The sequence below is a fragment of the Protopterus annectens genome, chromosome 12.part0 (assembly GCF_019279795.1).
Source record: "Protopterus annectens isolate FY-2018-M chromosome 12.part0, PAN1.0, whole genome shotgun sequence".
NCBI classification, from domain to species: Eukaryota; Metazoa; Chordata; order Ceratodontiformes; family Protopteridae; genus Protopterus; species Protopterus annectens.
In genome coordinates this window covers 35,154,550-35,176,116 of record NC_056746.1, presented here as the reverse complement: position 1 = coordinate 35,176,116, position 21,567 = coordinate 35,154,550, and the positions used below count along the sequence as shown (strand labels likewise).

At 39.0% G+C, this 21,567-nt stretch overlaps 1 protein-coding gene across 1 annotated transcript in view; it reads left to right on the top strand.

The window, feature by feature from the left end:
- Positions 1–21,567, top strand: part of LOC122816125 — a gene marked incomplete in the record, with an annotated part of 1,432,330 nt that overhangs the window by 700,200 nt on the left and 710,563 nt on the right. The window contains 1 exon segment of the mRNA XM_044088884.1: positions 14,695–14,883. Within this exon segment, the coding sequence (XP_043944819.1) occupies positions 14,695–14,883 (189 nt within the window).

The following is a 21,567-nucleotide window of genomic DNA, read 5'->3' as shown; positions in this document are numbered from 1 at the left end:
GGAAAGGGAAACAAGAGTAACAGAAATAAAAATAAGGAAAAGGAGAGACAGGATGTATATAGGTATTAGAGGAGTAGGAAAGGGAAACAAGAGTAACAGAAATAAAAACAAGGAAAAGGAGAGACAGGATGTATATAGGTATTAGAGGAGTAGGAAAGGGAAACAAGAGTAACAGAAATAAAAACAAGGAAAAGGAGAGACAGGATGTATATAGGTATTAGAGGAGTAGGAAAGGGAAACAAGAGTAACAGAAATAAAACAAGGAAAAGGAGAGACAGGATGTATATAGGTATTAGAGGAGTAGGAAAGGGAAACAAGAGTAACAGAAATAAAAACAAGGAAAAGGAGAGACAGGATGTATATAGGTATTAGAGGAGTAGGAAAGGGAAACAAGAGTAACAGAAATAAAAACAAGGAAAAGGAGAGACAGGATGTATATAGGTACTAGAGTAGGAAAGGAAAACAAGGGTAACAGAAATAAAAACAAGGAAAAAGAGAGACAGGATGTATATAGGTATTAAAGGTGTAGGAAAGGGAAACAAGAGTAACAGAAATAAAAACAAGGAAAAGGAGAGAGGATGTATATAGGTATTAGAGGAGTAGGAAAGGGAAACAAGAGTAACAGAAATAAAAACAAGGAAAAGGAGAGACAGGATGTATATAGGTATTAGAGGAGTAGGAAAGGGAAACAAGAGTAACAGAAATAAAAACAAGGAAAAGGAGAGACAGGATGTATATAGGTATTAGAGGAGTAGAAAAGGGAAACAAGAGTAACAGAAATAAAAACAAGGAAAAGGAGAGACAGGATGTATATAGGTATTAGAGGAGTAAGAAAGGGAAACAAGAGTAACAGAAATAAAAACAAGGAAAAGGAGAGACAGGATGTATATAGGTATTAGAGGAGTAAGAAAGGGAAACAAGAGTAACAGAAATAAAAACAAGGAAAAGGAGAGACAGGATGTATATAGGTATTAGAGGAGTAGGAAAGGGAAACAAGAGTAACAGAAATAAAACAAGGAAAAGGAGAGACAGGATGTATATAGGTATTAGAGGAGTAGGAAAGGGAAACAAGAGTAACAGAAATAAAAACAAGGAAAAGGAGAGACAGGATGTATATAGGTATTAGAGGAGTAGGAAAGGGAAACAAGAGTAACAGAAATAAAACAAGGAAAAGGAGAGACAGGATGTATATAGGTATTAGAGGAGTAGGAAAGGGAAACAAGAGTAACAGAAATAAAACAAGGAAAAGGAGAGACAGGATGTATATAGGTATTAGAGGAGTAGGAAAGGGAAACAAGAGTAACAGAAATAAAAACAAGGAAAAGGAGAGACAGGATGTATATAGGTATTAGAGGAGTAGGAAAGGGAAACAAGAGTAACAGAAATAAAAACAAGGAAAAGGAGAGACAGGATGTATATAGGTATTAGAGGAGTAGGAAAGGGAAACAAGAGTAACAGAAATAAAAACAAGGAAAAGGAGAGACAGGATGTATATAGGTATTAGAGGAGTAGGAAAGGGAAACAAGAGTAACAGAAATAAAACAAGGAAAAGGAGAGACAGGATGTATATAGGTATTAGAGGAGTAGGAAAGGGAAACAAGAGTAACAGAAATAAAAACAAGGAAAAGGAGAGACAGGATGTATATAGGTATTAGAGGAGTAGGAAAGGGAAACAAGAGTAACAGAAATAAAAACAAGGAAAAGGAGAGACAGGATGTATATAGGTATTAGAGGAGTAGGAAAGGGAAACAAGAGTAACAGAAATAAAAACAAGGAAAAGGAGAGACAGGATGTATATAGGTATTAGAGGAGTAGGAAAGGGAAACAAGAGTAACAGAAATAAAAACAAGGAAAAGGAGAGACAGGATGTATATAGGTATTAGAGGAGTAGGAAAGGGAAACAAGAGTAACAGAAATAAAACAAGGAAAAGGAGAGACAGGATGTATATAGGTATTAGAGGAGTAGGAAAGGGAAACAAGAGTAACAGAAATAAAAACAAGGAAAAGGAGAGACAGGATGTATATAGGTATTAGAGGAGTAGGAAAAGGAAACAAGAGTAACAGAAATAAAAACAAGGAAAAGGAGATACAGGATGTATATAGGTATTAGAGGAGTAAGAAAGGGAAACAAGAGTAACAGAAAAAAAACAAGGAAAAGGAGAGACAGGATGTATATAGGTATTAGAGGAGTAGGAAAGGGAAACAAGAGTAACAGAAATAAAAACAAGGAAAAGGAGAGACAGGATGTATATAGGTATTAGAGGAGTAGGAAAGGGAAACAAGAGTAACAGAAATAAAACAAGGAAAAGGAGAGACAGGATGTATATAGGTATTAGAGGAGGAGGAAAGGGAAACAAGAGTAACAGAAATAAAATCGAGGAAAAGGAGAGACAGGATGTATATAGGTATTAGAGGAGTAGGAAAGGGAAACAAGAGTAACAGAAATAAAAACAAGGAAAAGGAGAGACAGGATGTATATAGGTATTAGAGGAGTAGGAAAGGGAAACAAGAGTAACAGAAATAAACCAAGGAAAAGGAGAGACAGGATGTATATAGGTATTAGAGGAGTAGGAAAGGGAAACAAGAGTAACAGAAATAAAAACAAGGAAAAGGAGAGACAGGATGTATATAGGTATTAGAGGAGTAGGAAAGGGAAACAAGAGTAACAGAAATAAAAACAAGGAAAAGGAGAGACAGGATGTATATAGGTATTAGAGGAGTAGGAAAGGGAAACAAGAGTAACAGAAATAAAAACAAGGAAAAGGAGAGATAGGATGTATATAGGTATTAGAGCAGTAGGAAAGGGAAACAAGAGTAACAGAAATAAAAACAAGGAAAAGGAGAGACAGGATGTATATAGGTATTAGAGGAGTAGGAAAGGGAAACAAGAGTAACAGAAATAAAAACAAGGAAAAGGAGAGACAGGATGTATATAGGTATTAGAGGAGTAGGAAAAGCAAACAAGAGTAACAGAAATAAAAAAATGAAAAGGAGATACTGGATATATATAGGTATTAGAGGAGTAGGAAAGGAAACAAGAGTAACAGAAATAAAAACAAGGAAAAGGAGAGACAGGATGTATATAGGTATTAGAGGAGTAGGAAAGGGAAACAAGAGTAACAGAAATAAAAACAAGGAAAAGGAGAGACAGGATGTATATAGGTATTAGAGGAGTAGGAAAGAGAAACAAGGGTAACAGAAATAAAAACAAAGAAAAGTAGAGACAGGATGTATGTAGGTATTAGAGGAGTAGGAAAGGGAAACAAGAGTAACAGAAATAAAAACAAGGAAAAGGAGAGACAGGATGTATATATGTATTAGAGGAGTAGGAAAGGCAAACAAGAGTAACAGAAATAAAAACAAGGAAAAGGAGAGACAGGATGTATATAGGTATTAGGTGAGTAGGAAAGGCAAACAAGAGTAACAGAAATAAAAACAAGGAAAAGGAGAGACAGGATGTATACAGGTATTAGAGGAGTAGGAAAGGCAAACAAGAGTAACAGAAATAAAAACAAGGAAAAGGAGAGACAGGATGTATATAGGTATTAGAGGAGGAGGAAAGGGAAACAAGAGTAACAGAAATAAAATCCAGGAGAAGGAGTGACAGGATCTATATAGGTATTAGAGGAGTAAGAAAGAAAAACAAGGGTAACAGAAATAAAAACAAAGAAAAGTAGAGACAGGATGTATGTAGGTATTAGGTGAGTAGGAAATGTAAACAAGAGTAACAGAAATAAAAACAAGGAAAAGGAGATACAGGATGTATATAGCTATTAGATGAGTAGGAAAGGGAAACAAGAGTAACAGAAATAAAAACAAGGAAAAGGAGAGACAGGATGTATATAGGTATTAGAGGAGTAAGAAAGGGAAACGAGAGTAACAGAAATGAAAACAAGGAAAAGGAGAGACAGGATGTATATATGTATTAGAGGAGTAGGAAAGGGAAACAAGAGTAACAGAAATAAAAACAAGGAAAAGGAGAGACAGGATGTATATAGGTATTAGGGCAGTAGAAAAGGGAAACAAGAGTAACAGAAATAAAAACAAGGAAAAGGAGAGACAGGATGTATATAGGTATTAGGGGAGTAGGAAAGGGAAACAAGAGTAACATAAATAAAAACAAGGAAAAGGAGAGACAGGATGTATATAGGTATTAGAGGAGTAGGAATGGGAAACAAGAGTAACAGAAATAAAAACAAGGAAAAGGAGATACAGGATGTATATAGGTATTAGAGGAGTAGGAAAGGGAAACAAGAGTAACAGAAATAAAAACAAGGAAAAGGAGAGACAGGATGTATATAGGTATTAGGGCAGTAGGAAAGGGAAACAAGAGTAACAGAAATAAAAACAAGGAAAAGGAGAGACAGGATGTATATAGGTATTAGGGGAGTAGGAAAGGGAAACAAGAGTAACATAAATAAAAACAAGGAAAAGGAGAGACAGGATGTATATAGGTATTAGAGGAGTAGGAAAGGGAAACAAGAGTAACAGAAATAAAAACAAGGAAAAGGAGAGACAGGATGTATATAGGTATTAGAGGAGTAGGAAAGGGAAACAAGAGTAACAGAAATAAATACAAGGAAAAGGAGAGACAGGATGTATATAGGTATTAGAGCAGTAGGAAAGGGAAACAAGAGTAACAGAAATAAAAACAAGGAAAAGGAGAGACAGGATGTATATATGTATTAGAGGAGTAGGAAAGGGAAACGAGTAACAGAAATAAAAACAAGGAAAGGGAGAGACAGGATATATATAGGCATTAGAGGAGTAGGAAAGGGAAACAAGAGTAACAGAAATAAAAACAAGGAAAGGGAGAGACAGGATGTATATATGTATTAGAGGAGTAGGAAAGGGAAACGAGTAACAGAAATAAAAACAAGGAAAGGGAGAGACAGGATGTATATAGGTATTGGAGGAGTAGGAAAGGGAAACAAGAGTAACAGAAATAAAAACAAGGAAAGGGAGAGACAGGATGTATATATGTATTAGAGGAGTAGGAAAGGGAAACGAGTAACAGAAATAAAAACAAGGAAAAGGAGAGACAGGATGTATGTAGGTATTTGGAGGAGAGGGAGTTAAAATTATTAGCCAGGAGAGCAGCGTGTGCAAAACCAGATGCTTGAGAGGATTTGTTTTCAGTTGCAGCTTAAATAAATATTATGTATTACAGTGATCGGTGTGGGGATTGTATTCCAGACTTTAGCTACATACTGTGAGTACACACTCTGACTGCAGTTTTTGTAAGGCTTATAGATGTGAAGAAGATTTTTGTCTGAAATTGAAATGTGATGATTTGGGAATTAGTGATAGAGAACTGCACATGTTGGTGGGGAGGAAGTGAAATTAAATATAAAGTGTATTTAAGATAAACTGGGTACAATTTAGCTGATGGGATAATTCTAACCAATTTAGAGTTCTCTTGCAGAACAGTAATGTTTTCTGTGACTTGTATCAGCTGCAAATCTAGCTACCTTGTTGTAACCTTGTTCTAGTTTAGATTTTAGGTAGACTGAATCCCTCTCTTAGATGGTAAACTTTCCATTGCCTCTCTCATGGGGCCTTGGTAAATTCTATACACCTGTGGTTTACACATTTCAGTGTGTGTGTGTGCATGTTGTAATGACACTTCTTTGTTTATTAGCATATTCAATGCCTGCCATGCCTCATCCTATGTACAGGGATCATTGTGTTTTCGGAAGTCTGTCCATGTATAGGTAAGCATACCTCATGATATGCCTCTCCCATACAATTGGAAATGATTGGTGTCACTTCCTGTATGTCACTATGGCTAAATCCATCAAGTGCAGGGTATATTACCAGGTGTCTTTTCATCTCCTCTATGTCACTATGGCTATGTCCGGCATGGGTGTTGAGTACAGTGCAAGGTATATTACCAGGTGTCTTTATCTTTCATCAGTAAGCCTGTTTGAAAGTCCTAAGTCTTATCCTGTAAAGTATCAGCTTCTCTTGTGCTCATCTTAAAGTGTTCTCACAAAATTTGCACCAGTGCTTTATGCCCTGCTTATGAGAGCCTCTTAAGATGGTGGTTATGCTAATTAGGGTATTTGTTTAGTTGTCTTTAGCTCACTAACATAACACAGTGTGTTAGCCACAGTGACTGACACTGTCATACTTGTACAAGGACACACATACTATGCTCATACATGGAGTCTTTGTTGTTCGGAGCAGAGTGGCTCTGGGCTAGAGAGGCACATCACTGATACATCAGCATGTCTTTATGACCAGGGGCTACTGTTTTGCTCCCCAGCTGAACCTGTATGAGTGGACATGGCTTTCTCAGGTGCTCAGAAAATCAGAGCTCCTGCCAGGTGTCCGACAGAAAGCATTATTTTTTTTCTCTTTTTTATGTTCATAGATTAGTACTAGGCTAGCTGCCTTTACAGGTCATTTTAAACCTGGCTGATTTCCTTCTTGTGCACAGAATAACCTATCCCATTTGGTTAGAGATTGGCCTTACCTGGTTGATAATTATACATTATCCCTAATGAGAATAACTGTGATCATACCATAGATGCTTTTAGTGGAACCATGCATTGGGTAAAGCATTTAGAAGCTGCCACTGTCCATAGGGGGCAGTCCTGCAGTAAATTTTCTGTTTTCCATCTATAGTTATAGGTTGTGCAGGAAAATGGACAGGGCTGAACTTTGATGTGGATGGGGAATCTATTCCACAGCAGTGGTATCCTCTGCAAAATATACTTGTCCCTCCAAACCATTCTGTTGATGTTGCAGAAGAGATTTAGATGCTTAGACTATTTCTGATGCCATTTAACTTGTTGATGTGCAGTAAATCCATCAGTAATGGGTCGGAGGATGCCTTGTATGCCAAACACAGGTCACCTGTTAGCAGTCCATTGGATATAGAGCACAATGACAGGGCTTAGAGTCAGTCCATGTAGGAATGTTGCTTAGGCCTTGTATCTGTTTAGTCATTTTTCTCTGTGGATGTTCTAGTTGTTGCATGTGTCTGGACAGGTATGTGCCAAAGGGAACATTATATTCAATGACTGGCCTAATGAGGGCTGAGTAAAGGGGGACGTTGACATCCGTAGTTCTAGACACAACCCCTTTGTTTATAAGCTGTGCAATATCCCAGTACTTTTTTACATTAATAGACACATATTGATCAAAAATTAGGTCACTGTCCACATAACTACCCAAATCCCAAACAACTGGGTCAACTCTTATAAGAGTATTATCAATGCGGCAGTTCCCTGGGGTTAATGACTTCCCAAAGGATACAATAATGCATTTTTTGGTATTTGGTTTCAGACATTGATTTTGACACCAGTTATTTATTTGAATCAAACCTTCCTACAGGATGGTTAAGTCACTTGGCGATCCAGTGACTGCTCCTAATGTACAATCAGCTGCAAACTTAGTCCTTTGATATTGGCTTTTATTTCAGAACAGTAGATGCCAAACAGAAGCGGTCCCAGCACAGAACCCTGGGGGCTCCAGTGGTGACTGTTCTCTTTGTGGTGGTAACTTCCCCTCTTTTGATTATCTGCATCCAATCTGTGAGCCAGCTGGCAATCCAGTGGGTGACACCGGGGTTTATTCCCAGGTTATTTAGCTTTCTACTATGCCTGAGTGGGGAATTGTTTCAAAGGCTTTGGCAAGGTCCTGGTATGCAGTGTGTACTGTTTTGCCTTCATCTATTTCTTCGGTGACCTTTTCAAAAAAAAATTCACCAGGTTGAGTAAGCATGACCTGCCCTTCATGAGTCCAAACTGAGATGGGTCCGGTGTTTGGAGGTCCTGATCGATTAAGTCCATGATAAGTCTTTCCATGGCTTTGCATATGAGGATGGTCAGACTTATGGGTTTGTAATTGCCTGGGTCTGTGGAAGGTCCTCCCTTAAGTTGGGGAATGACTGTAGCTGTTCTCCATTCACTTGGTACAAAACCCGTATGGAGGCTGCGATTGAACAGTGTTGTTAGGGGTGTGGCTGAGACTGAACAGTGTTGTTAGGGGTGTGGCTGAGACTGAACAGTGTTGCTAGGGGTGTGGCTGAGACCGAACAGTGTTGTTAGGGGTGTGGCTGAGACTGAACAGTGTTGCTAGGGGTGTGGCTGAAATTGAACAGTGTTGTTAGACATGCAGCTAAATTGTGCTGTTTAAAATGTATCCAGAGATATTGTCAGGACCCGTTGATGCATTATTTTTAGCTTTTGATAGGACTTTTGGACTTGGTTTTGTGTGATAGCTAGAGGTGAGCCAGTTTGATATATGTCTTAAGAGACAGATGGAGGGGAGATGTGGGTAAAGTTAGAGCTACATTTATCAGCCAGTATGTCTGCTGTATCTTCAGGCTCAATGTAGGTAACATCGTTCACAATCAGATCAGTGAATTGTATTTGAATCATGGCAGTCGTTCTTTCAACCATCGAGGATCTTACAGACCAATTGTTCTCCTTTCACCCTTGACTAAAACACTGCAGAATAAAGGTACCATGTAATTAAAGACACACATGGCCGCCTGTGGTCTACTGTTACGTACATAGCATGAATTAAAAAAGGGAGAGCCAAAACACATTGTTATGAAAGTGAGACAACTCACAATGGCGATCTTCATTCATCTTCCAAAGCCGTTTACTCAGTTATCTATACCTTCAGGCGATCTTCACTCATCTTCCAAAGCCGTTTACTCAGTTATCTATACCTTCATGCTCTCACAGTGGCGATCTTCACTGATCTTCCAAAGCTGTTTACTCAGTTATCTATACATTCAAGTGATCTTCACTGATCTTCCAAAGGCCGTTTACTCAGTTATCTATACCTTCATGCTTAAGGACCTGTCTGCCTATTCACTGAGCACCCTTTGCCAAAACTGGACTGCAAATCCTCTCCAGCACATTTATGTCTGTGTAACTCTTGAAAGGGGGCTATCTCCATTTCTTTTAATGAAATATGCTGGCCGCAAGGCTGTGTATTTGGACTCTTGCAATTATTGCAGCTCATAAAGTCCTTTGCCACCCCACTTGTCATGCAAAACATGCTTTCATATGTACACAGTATGACAATTTGCTCATCATGAAGATTTCCTCTGATTGTTAACTTCTTAATAACACCCTGGCTGAACTCTGCCTATCACTTGAACAGCCAGGACTCAGAATAAATCTGGGAAAGACCAAAGTTATAATTAAGGGAACATGAAGCATCTCTGGTTTTAATGACAGCATACTGGAAGGTGTATAGTCATAAAAGTAACTTTGCATCTGCCTGGACCCATGTGTAACTTTTACCTGACTAAACTCTTTGTCATGGTTAATACATGTCACATTGGGAGCGACGAACTGATAAACAGGCCATGTGTAAATTGGGAAAGGAGCCCTGGTCTACGCACTGCATGTGCCCTAGTGATTATAAGTGCTTTCGCCACTTGTAACTAACAAAGATTAAAGAACCTGCAGAAAAACATGTGCAAATTCAACAGAATCACATAGGAGGCAGGAGCATGACCTCATCCATGAAGCTGCTTGGCCATCTGTTACCGTCAAAGTAAGCCTCATTCTACTATAGTGTAAACTAAGAACCATGTGACTGCCGCAGCAACTGGCATAAATTAGTATCGGGTGAACGCTGTCAAGTAACTCTTAGATCAGCTGACTGGTTGTAGATGATCATCAAGGGGATTGCTTGTTCAGTAGCATTCATAAAGCATGTGAATTAGTCTCTGGCATATGTCAATGTGACTGGTCAGATTTCCAGAGATTTGGAATCTCCCAGTAGTCTCCTCCTCATAGAAAATGCATCAGGCTAGTGCTGGATAGAAAGGAAAGTACAGCCCACACCACCTTTAGTTCAGACATTGGTTGTCAGTGTCACAAGGCACAGCTTGGCAACTCCCAGACTGATAAGTATGCATATGGCAGCTTTGTCCTTCAGACTACAGTCCATTGCATTATGTCTTGTTAATCAGTATTTTGTTGTTGACCGCAGTACCTTTTGTTAGAGTGCTTTACTCTATGACTTTCCAAGGCCCTTGATGTCACTGGAAAAAATACTAAGGGTCTATATCACATGATCGATGTTTGGTTAATCGAATAACTAAACGTTGATCACTAAATGTCAGAGACCCAAAACCACGAACAGCAGTTTCCAGACAGGGAAACACTGCTGTTGCCCTACCTAAAAAAAATAAATAAATAATAAAATAAACACAAATGAAGTAGGGGCCTTCACCCCCCACACCCCCTAACTAAATATACCAACTCCGAGATTGCTCCACATTGAAGAAAGGGCAAAATCCGCGTAACGACCAAATGACTTGTTTCCCTGAGTGGAAACTGCTGTTCGCGGTTTTGGGTCTTTGATGTTTAGTGATCAACGTTTAGTTATTCGATTAACTAAACGTTCAATCACATAATATAGACCCAATACTAATAGGTGTAACTGTGGTAGGCAGACATAACCAGTCCCTTGCTTGTCTGTGTTTACAACATCCAGTGCTGATATCATCCCATAGAGAGATAAAAGGTGTGCTTCTGTTTTTGAAAGAAAACTTAAGAAAAATAAGACCCAAGATCTGTTTGGAGCACAGATATAGCAAGGACATTTGGCACCATGAAGACTGCACTGAGTTGGCACGCTAAACCCATACAATGCCCCACACTAACATAACAAAAGCAAAATTGTTTACCCCTAAACTTTGCCAACCATTAAATATTTATATTGCAGCAGTATCTTAAACATCTCCTTTTCAAAAGTTAAAGGCCAAAAGTTATTAATGCAGCATTCCAATGCATATACTCTCAACCCAATAAACAATCGCCAACCACAAGCATTTAAAATTGAATAATAAAACATTTTACATATATAAATAGCAATGAGAAATGCACTTTGTAAAGTCAAATATATAAGCAGATTTAATCTTGCACATGGAAAATAGAAAATAAATGTTTTTAAACTGATATCATAAAGAACAATTTTAATTAGCAGCTTATCCACACCTTTCCCTGCCAGTAGATAGAGATATTCTACATTTCTTACGTAGAAGTTCCAACAACAGTTGCGTAATTCCAAAGGCAAAATGGACTCCATTTTGAGCTCAGTCCTGAAATGCAATCCACATGTAGAGTCTAAAGGAAAAGCAGTATCTCTCTAGGCAGCTGCTTTCTCTGTATTTAAAGAGTCCTACACAGCATTTCCTGTTTGGTTTCAAAGATATATGATGCTTTTATTTCTTTGACAATATCTTAACAGGAGGGGGGTAAGAGTCCAACAAGTCAGTGTCCGGATAGGTAATAATTTTTTAGCTGAAAATACTGAATGTATCTTCATTTTTTAAGGCAGGTTAAAGTCACATACCCAACACAGTTCACTCCATTTTTATTTTTGCAAATGTCACACATTTTACACTGCAAGATTCACATCAGATAGAAAAATAGTTGCATTTGCTTTAGTTAAACTGAGCTTCATCAGAATATTAAATTTTCATCGAGGCATAGGTCCCTCCCAAACACACTCCCGTGTGCCCATAAACACATATAAATTCATTTCTTCAGCCTATCCCTACTCTTCTTTATCTGGTAATTGTATTCTAAGTACTCAGTATGTCACAACTGGAAAGAATAGGTTTGATTTGCTGTTTTCTTTTTGTTTATGCCCTGATGTTTGCCAAACATCGACCATTTTGTAACTAATTAGGCCCAATTTGTTCTAACCATTCTCTAAGAAATTAGGCCCATTTGCTCCTCTTTTATTTGGGATGAGTACTTATTACGGCAGACCACTATCAACTGAGCAATTGTTTTTTAACTATTAAAACATGCTCAAATGAAGCAAAACAAATCTTTTTCTCAGAATCATAGTTTGTGGGAACAAAATACTCTCATATCACAAATGCTTTATACAAACACCTGAACAACTGCATTGACACGTCTGTACCTGATAGGACCAAAACAAGCTCCTCAAGGAAGAGTAAACCTGTCTGGTGGACAACTGCCATAAACAGGCTTTACAATAAGAGGAAGAAATTGATGTGCAAGAGTAAGAGAGAGTGAGCCCTAAAGTGAAAACACTTCCTCCTCAGCTTAAACAAGTAAATAAGAATTCTTGTGAAGAACTCCAAAGCTAACAACAAATCCAAATTAGCTTCCTCGACTAAGGACAATCATAAGGCATTCTTTAGTTACATCCTTAACCTAAAAGGAAAGGCCCAGATTTGTGCTGAACTCATGGTTAATGATACCACATGTACCGAGAGCCTGTGGACATAGCTAAGCTGTTAGCAAACAAGTTCTGTGAAAACTTCACTCCCCTGTCCCCACCACACTTACCCCAAGACATCCCTACCACCTGATCTCTACCTTGTATCTCTGAAGAGCAGGTCATGAATGCCCTCTCTAAGGTCACAAACACAGCATCCATAGGAACTGAAAACATCCCAGGCTGCATCCTACATAGGCTCAAACAAGAATAAACAACGCCATCGGGTACTCTCTTCAGTCATAGTCTAAGCACTGGCTTCATCCCAGATGAATGGAAAAAGACCACCATCAGTGCTTTCACTGACCCTGGGAACTATAGACCTATTAGCCTGACTAGCCTTATCTACAAGGCCATGGAGAGAATCATCATGGGCCTTATCAACAAAGATATTGGTAACCTCTAAACACTTGCCCTACTTTGTCAAGGGGAGATCTTGCCTGTTAAACCTAGTGGACTTCTTTGAGAAAGTCACCAAGGCTGTTGAGGGGAAATCTCTGCATACAGCCTACCTAGACTTAGCCAAGGCCTTTGACCCAGCTATAGGTATCAATATCGATCTATATATCATTAGATGGGTCACCAATAGAACCCATATAGTCAAAATAGGGGAATCCATCTCAAGCAGCAGACCTGTAACCAGTGGTGTTCCACAGGGATCAGTCCTGGTGCCTCTACAGTTTGGAATTTATTTCTCAGAAGTGCAAGCTAAAACTAAAGGTCTGTGGCTGACAAAGTTTGCTGATGACTGCAAACTGGGAGCGGTCATAGAATCTCCAAACAATATCAACATCCTACAAAAGGGTCTTACACAAATAGATGCCTGGTGCCAAAGGCATGGCCTTAAACTCAATACAAAAATATGTATAATCATCCCTTTCAGTAAGAGTGATGTTCCTGCTAATTACCACATCAATAATAATACCCAAAGTATGCACTCAGTGGTGAGAGACCTGGGCACACAGGTTGACAGCAACCTTACCTTTGATCACCATGTCTCCGCAAGTGTAAGAAGGGCATTCTATATTGCTCATCTCATAAGTAAGGGCATTGCCACCTGAAAAAAAGAAGTTGTAACCTCCCTATACTCTTCCCTCATCAGGCCAATAATTGAATACAATGCCCCTTTTGGTATGTACCTTTCCAAGCACTCGCAGCACTTGGAGAGATCACAAAGGGTCCTCACAAGGACAATTCAAGGTCTTCAGCATCTGTCCTATGAGGATCATCTGAAGTGACCGTCACTCTATTCTGTTTCATACAGACTACACAGAGGTGATCTCTGCCTTGCATATAAGGCAATCTTTGACCCTGCTATATTGGAAATACTGCGTATCTGTAAGTCAAATCGTACACGGATTACTCGCTCTAATGTCCTTAACCTGGAATGTGAAATTAATAGAACCTGCTGGAGGGACAGATTTGTCTCCCAGAGGTTACCACACCTTTGGAACAGACTCCAACTTTGTCAAACAGAGAATGTCATGGACCCTCTTCAAATATAATGCGGACTATCGGATGGATAACCGTAAATTCACCCAAGGGGTTCCACCTGTGTCCCTCCTGGACAGGGGTGGTAAGTGATGATCGTGGAAATAAGGGTAAAACTTGGTTAGACTTGTAAGGGCCTTGGGGTCATTAGCCATGTAACCTGTGATCCTATGATGCTATATCAGACTCCTTGATATGAAGTTACTGCTGCAGAATGATAAGTATTTTGACTAACATGAAAAGTTAATGACCAGAAATGAGACTTGACCCCCTACTTTGCAGATTTGTGTTCGTCAGCACATTCTGTTCTTTGCAGAAGAGCAGTGTGACATCAAGGCATGCTGTGTGCCTGCTGGCATTACTGCTGCACGTCTGACTACCTCTCTCCCTTACAAGTTACATTTGAAATAGCTATGACATTCCAAGTGGTCGAATGGACTCATTCTCCTACGTCATCATCCGGTGTTTCACTGGAATCTAGTGGGATTTCTCTGGCTGGCTGCTTCTGCTTTGCTTTTCTCTGCAGTGCGTCTCTTCATTGTCCTTTTCACAATTTTCATAGAGGAATTGGGAACTGAACACGGGATTAAACATTTCCAGGCTGTCTGCTGCTGTTATACAATTATCTTGGAATGCCGATACTAGATTTTATATAAATTCATAGGTTCATAGGTTCATAGGTTCATAGGTTAATACTAAGCTAACTGCCCTTGCGAGCCATTGTAAGCCTAGCCAATTATCTCTTCTGAGACTCAAACCCTGCACCTTGTGTTTGTAAGGCAAACACCTTAACCATTAGGCCACCCTCAGTATTTAATCATTTGTTCTAAGTGCTGAAGTAATGTTAAAAGTACTGTTTGGATATGGCAATTAGTGCCCTTTCACAGCACGACTTCTGCAGACCCGTCATGTCAGTGCAGTGAAAACAGCACACTAAAGCTAACTCTAACATCTCTGTTTGCCTTTTAGGCATCAACAGTTAATCATTTGGAAGGCAATGTCTTTAGAAGCTACAGCGAGATTGCATCTTTGTGGAATCAGCCTCTGAAAACTGACCTCTATCTTGAGAACACTGACAGGACAAAGGCATTTGTATTGAGGATTAGAGGTGCAAAGCAGGAGTTCAACTTTACAGCTGACTACATGAATCTTGCAGAGGTGAGAAAAAGAAAAAACTTAGCTCATATAGAGGCTTAATGAACAACTCTGGAATGTTTTACTGCATGACTGTTGAAAATGTTGGAAAACTGTTTTTGACTGTGAACCTTACTGGTTAATAAAGTTTGCTTGTGTGATTACAAGTGAAATGAATGCACCCAAAAGAGATCTACTGTCATGTTATACAATAAAACAAATATAAGAAGAAAAGGAGGAACCAATAAGGAAAAAAAGAAACACTTCATAATGAGAAATGAGGAGGGACCATTGAAAGGGTGTTTTGAAGGAAGATGGCAGGATTATAGAGAAAAAGCATAGATAAAGATAGATATGTCAGAAGGCCTTGAAGACGACAGACACGGAAACATGGGAAGTGGTGTTTGTGGCACAGCCAAAAGAAATATTTTAATATCTAGTGTGGGCCAGGGTTACAAGAGAAACTGTTGAACTATTGAAAGATAGCAGGAGACTGAAATCATAGCCAGCCTTAGGCATAGACCAACTAGGCAGCTGCCTAGGGCTCCACACTAGCATGGTCGCTTTTCCAGTAATCTGAATGTTATAGGTGGACCAGGATGGGGGCTTAGAAAAAGGCAGCATTTCCAGTTGAACGGAATGAAATATTTGATAAGAAACTATGGATGAGGAGAGTGATTCAATGGAAGATAGAGAAATCATTTGGTAAAGTGAATGAAGGACTCTAATTTCAAAAAAAGCTGAAGTGACTAGTATGAAGAGTGAAAGAGGAGGTTTAAAAGAGAGAAAGAGAGTCAGTGAGATGAATTAATAGGGTTAGTTTGATAAGTTACATTTTTATCTTCCCAGGTCTGGGCTGATGGTACTGAAGACCTCCCTACTTTAATTTCAAGACTCATAATTTCAAGTCCTGGAATTATAAAAAAAAGAATAAAAATGCAGAGCAGTGGATGTCAAACATCGCTGTTCTCATGTTGCATTTTTGTGTTTTCGCTCTCACTGTTCTGGTGTTTACAGTTACGAGTCCTGGAATATCAAATAGTTACCAGTACTAAGTAAGAACTTGTCTTTATCAGTCATTTACTATGATTATAACATATCTTTAGAATTTTGGCCATATTTTCTGCATGTTGTCTTTCGGACGTCCTGTACCACATACTGTGTAATGATTATTGCACAATTCTGTCATAAATGGTTATGTGAGATTACATGTGTGAAACCACTCTTTTAAGAAAGAATGAAAACTTCCCCCAGGAAGAGATAGGGGAAAAAGTTTCTCAGTGTTTCAGCTGACATGTTTATTTTCTGAATGTAATTTGGTTAAAGTCAGATGATTGTGTGGCAATGCTTTTGTTAGGATACTATGTTAGGTTTAAGTGTCATTTACAGTTCCATTTTTCACTTTCACAATGTTTTAACAGTTTGATTATACTTATGAATATATTTAATATCCAAACTGTTGGCACTTGGATTGTCCACAGAACCGTTCAGCTAGATATCTTCTTCACATAAATGCATTGTTATTATAAATACATTCCCATACTTTTTTACTTCTGATCCATTTCCAAATGTTTGTGTTATATAACTGTTTAGGTATCTTTTTGCTTCATATTTATCAAAACATGCTACTCCAAAGCAGTTTGACATGCTTTAATGATATTTTCTGTGAAAGATGTTGGGGTATCTTGTTATCAAATATCCTTAAGCTTTTTAAAAGTCTGAAGGCAGTGGGACAACTTTGTCTTGCATTTTGATGTGAACATTTTCTTTTTCATACTTTTTTCTCCCTGATCATTTAGAAAGATGGCCCATCTCTCTTATACAGAAAAGCATATTTTTGTGGTCAAGCTCCATGATCATTTAGAAAGCTGGCCCATCTCTCTTATACAGAAAAGCATATTTTTGTGGTCAAGCTCCATGATCATTTAGAAAGCCAGCCCATCTCTCTTAAACAGAAAAGCATATTTTTGTGGTCAAGCTCCATGATCATTTAGAAAGCCAGCCCATCTCTCTTATACAGAAAAGCATATTTTTGTGGTCAAGCTCCATGATCATTTAGAAAGACGGTCCATCTCTCTTATACAGAAAAGCATATTTTTGTGGTCAAGCTCCATGATTATTTAGAAAGACGGTCCATCTCTCTTATACAGAAAAGCATATTTTTGTGGTCAAGCTCCATGATTATTTAGAAAGACGGCCCATCTCTCTTATACAGAAAAGCATATTTATGTGGTCAAGCTGTTAGCCTTTTGCAGGTACTTTTGTATTGCTAACCTGAATGTTTTATGAGTGTTATACCCTGGGATTCAGAAAGGCTTACCACACTGCACCAGCTGCATTGCAGATGGAGGTCTTGCCAGTGAAACCACATGCAAATATTGGCAGTTGGGGGTTTAACTAATGGTAATTAGTCATGTAATCTCCACCAGAAATGGTAGTGTCACTGAAATAACTCACTCAGCTAAATCAGATCAGGTTATTTTGTTTGGGATGAGAAAAAAATGAAGGCTGTCTTAATGGCGCATGTCCATTCACTCGTATGGATGGGTTAAGTAAAGGCAGGTACTATGAAGCCATCCACATCTATTTATGTGTGTGTGTGTGTATATATATATATATATATATATATATATATATATATATATATATGTGTGTGTGTGTGTGTGCGTGTGTGTGTGAGTGTGTTTCTTTGTGTGGTGTGTGTGCATCCACTTGTGTTTATATCATTCTGTTTTGTGAATGTGTTTGTGTTCAATACAAAAACATAGTAATTAGCCGCTGCGGTGGTGCTGCTGCGGTAGCATTGTCACCTCACAGTAAGACGTTGTCCTGTTTGATTCTCAGCTAGAGCGTCTTCTGTGTGGAGACATGCGTGAATGGGCGTACCTTCGTTGAAGGTTGTGCGTCAGGGCCAGCTACTCGGCACGTAAAAATGTACTGCCAATCATTAGCGGACCGGAGTTCCACTGTGGTGACCCCTAACCGGGAAAAGCTGAAAGACACAACAACAACAACTGAGGTATATCTCAGTATATCATTACTGTTCCTCTGAATCAGATATTATCGCTATCGTGATAACTGAAAATCCAGACTGCCAAATACTGCTTGTAGCAGTAATGTTTCTATATCCTAGGGCTAGTTTATGAATTTATGGAATGGTCATTCCGACCGACACACTGCCAAATACTGCTTGTAGCAGTAATGTTTCTAAATCCTAGGGCTAGTTTATGAATTTATGGAGTGGTCATTCCGACCTACACACTGCCAAATACTGCTTGTAGCAGTAATGTTTCTAAGTCCTAGGGCTAGTTTATGAATTTATGGAATGGTCATTCCGACCTACACTTGACCCTGCTTGGAGGAGACCATTATCTCTATTAGGTTTGGATAAAGTCTTTTTAATATTTCAGGTTAGCAGACTTGGAGCACCACACCAAACATTGCATCGACATTTCAGTTATCACTTCTCAAGAAATAAATACTTTTCCATTTAATATTATATCAAAAAGAGTACTGTTATCAGGCTTATTAGCCATAAAAACTGAATCTGTGTTTTTTTATTTATTTATTTATTTTTTTTTGTTAACCATATGGTAAAACATGTTATCTCCTAATGGCTCTTAGCCATATAGGACTAGTTCTCCAAAACAGTTTGCATTTCAAAGAAGAGTTCCAGCAAAAATATGCCATGAGACTCATCTGTTGACTGCAATTAGTTTGGGATTTGAGATATGTCTGGCAGTTAGGGCAGATGTCAGACAGCACAGAGTCTGTCAGTGCGCAGGTTAAGCTTGTAAGTTGTAGTTCCTGTGGTATAGAGTTTGATTCCCTCAGCCCACATTTTTCTGCTGTGTGACATTGAGCACGTTACTTAACTAGACATTGCTCCTAGGTCACCTTTGAAAAAGGGCTGTGTGTCCAGTGAGTTAATTTGGTTAACATATTATTTGTATTATTATTGTGCGAATAACTCCATCTTTACACTGTATATAATTTCTGTTGTGTCCATATTTGGGGAAGCACTGTCATGTTTACACTGTCTGCCTGAGAATTTCACTTTTAAGGATCGTAAGATCATATGAGACTACTTGGCTATTCTATTGACCCAGAGGTCATTTTAATCCTAGCCATTTAATCCTAATGTAGTACCATAGAAATGCTAGTCAATACCAAAGATTGCATTTAGTGATGACTGCCCATGTCCAGGAGGGTTGTGGGCACTATCTCCGCTAAGAAATTACGGTGTTCCATCCACTCGTCCTTAGCAGTGTCATAGAGGTGCTCTGTTTCACATGAATTGGTAGCCTGTTCCAAAGACACAGCAGTTGCTGGGAGATAAATCTGTCCATCCAGCATGTCCTATTTAAGCTGCAGGCCATATTTAGGTCCTGTTAACAGGCAGCTCTAGTCCCGTTTGATTTACAGATATACAGCAAGTTCATTAGGTTTGGTTATTGGATTTCTTTGTAGGCCAGGCATAAGTCTCCCCTAAGAAGTCTATATGAGTATAGTGACAGGGACTTTAGTCAGTCTGTGTAAGGCACATGCTGGAGCCCCTTGATCTTCTATGTAAGAAACGTCTGAGGTCTATTTGCTGCAAGCGCTTAGTACGGTACATGCCGAATGGGATGTTATACTCAATTATGGGCTGGATAAGTGTTGAATATAGGGGATATAACTTCTTTTGCTATCGAGGTGATGCCTTTACTAATCAAGTGTGTTATGTAGAAAGCTTTCCTTACTACAGTAGACACATGGTAGTCGAAGTTAAGGTCACAGTCAACTTGTGATCCCAGGTCCCTTACCACTTCATAGGTACCTATATCGCTGTTGATTTGATAGTGTGAAGGGGCATTGTTTTTGCTGAAGGGGAATGATGATGCATTTATCTGCTTTCAGTTTGAAACCATGACTAATACACCAGTCGTTGGTGTGTGTGAGACCCTCCTGGAGTATACTGGCAACATTTGGTGATTCAGTGATTGCAACTAGTTTGCAATTGTCTGTAAACTTGGTCAGCCACAACCCCTTAGTTTAACCTGAACTTCTTTGAAGTATATACCAAACAGTAGGAGGACCAGCACTGACCCCTGTGGCTGGTAACAGGTCTGCTGGTTGATGTGGAGTCACCCACTTTGATAGTGTTTGTTCAGTTTGTGAGCCAGTTGGCAACCCATCTTACAAGGAAGGGGTTTACATTCAGTTTACTAAGTTTATCGGTAATGCCTGAATGTGAGATTGTGTCAAAGGTCTTTGCCAAGTTGAGGTATGTGTGTGCACAGATTTGCCACCTTGGTCACACTTTTAAAGAAATCCAACAGATTTAACAGTCAGGATCTGCCCTTCACAAAGCCGAATTGGGTAGGATCCAGTGTTTGGAGATCACCTATGTCTTTTTTTATGAGGTCCATAATGAGACATTCCATGACCTTACAGATTAGACTGGTCAGGCTTATGAGTCTGTAATTCCCCAGGTCTGTTGCTATGCCACCTTTGTGGAGGGAACTAACTGTAGCTGCTTTTCATTCCACAGGAAGAAAGCATGTGGTGAGGCTATGATTGAAAAGGGTACTTAGTGGTGATGCTAGTTCATGCTTTAGGCTGTTTAGGAGACAGATTATAGCAAATAGTTTCCTAGATTTGGTCCTCACCAACATGTCAAACAGGTGCACTCCTGCAACTGTTGGACCCACATTAGTTAAAACTGACCACAAATCAGTCACCTTTGAGCTGATACTAACACCAGAACTTACAAAGGCTGAAATCAAACTAAAAAACTTTACCAAGGCAAACTATACCCTCCTAGGTGAAGGTATAAATGCATTCCAACCCCCACCCCAAGCTGGAAGTGGTAACTACACTGAAGCTTTTATTTTTTTATTTTATTTTACATTTGTTGACCAGGATAGAGCGACTGGATGCATGTCCATTTTCAGCGGAGGCCCGGGGAGAAAAGCTCCAAGGGTAAGCAGATACAGCATTACATAATACCAGCATTACATATTACAAACAGACTATTTACAGAGATTACATAAGTAAGCAAGTTAAACAAGTTCCACAGGTTACAGTTAATCCTGAGCACAAGTCAGGATTAAATTAAATTACACAGTAAACTGGTTAACAGATTTTTACACATTCTAGAGAGAGTTAGCCAGGCTTGATACATTGACATAGCCAGTTAAGTGACAAATGTTGTTTGAGTCTAGTTTTAAATTGACCTAAGGTGGAAAGTAAGGTAATATCAGCTGGAAGAGAGTTCCAGGATCTACTTACAGAGTTTGCAACGAGAGAATCACCGGCTGTGTTATTAATTTTGCTATTCTGAATTAGTAGTTTGTTAGAGGATCGAAGCGGTCTAGGATTGTTATAGGGGTGATAATATTTTTAAGTGCAGGAGTATTGTCTGGATTATAGAGGATTTTATAGGCCATAATCAGTTGGTTATACTGGATTAGGCTGGGTAGTTCAAGCCACCCAAGCTGATTTAGATTGATGCAATGATGTGTCCTAAAAGGCAGCCCAGTGGCAAACCTGGCAATGTGGTTGTAGCAAATTGAGAGTTTGTTAAGGACAGTCTTGTTTAAATTCGAGAGTAGAGGGGATGCATACAGAAGGGTTGAAAGAAGGTGAGAGCAAGCTATGGCAATTTTAGCTGGAGGGGTTAGGAAGGCTTTTATTCTGTAAAGTGACCCTAGTTCTTTATTGATG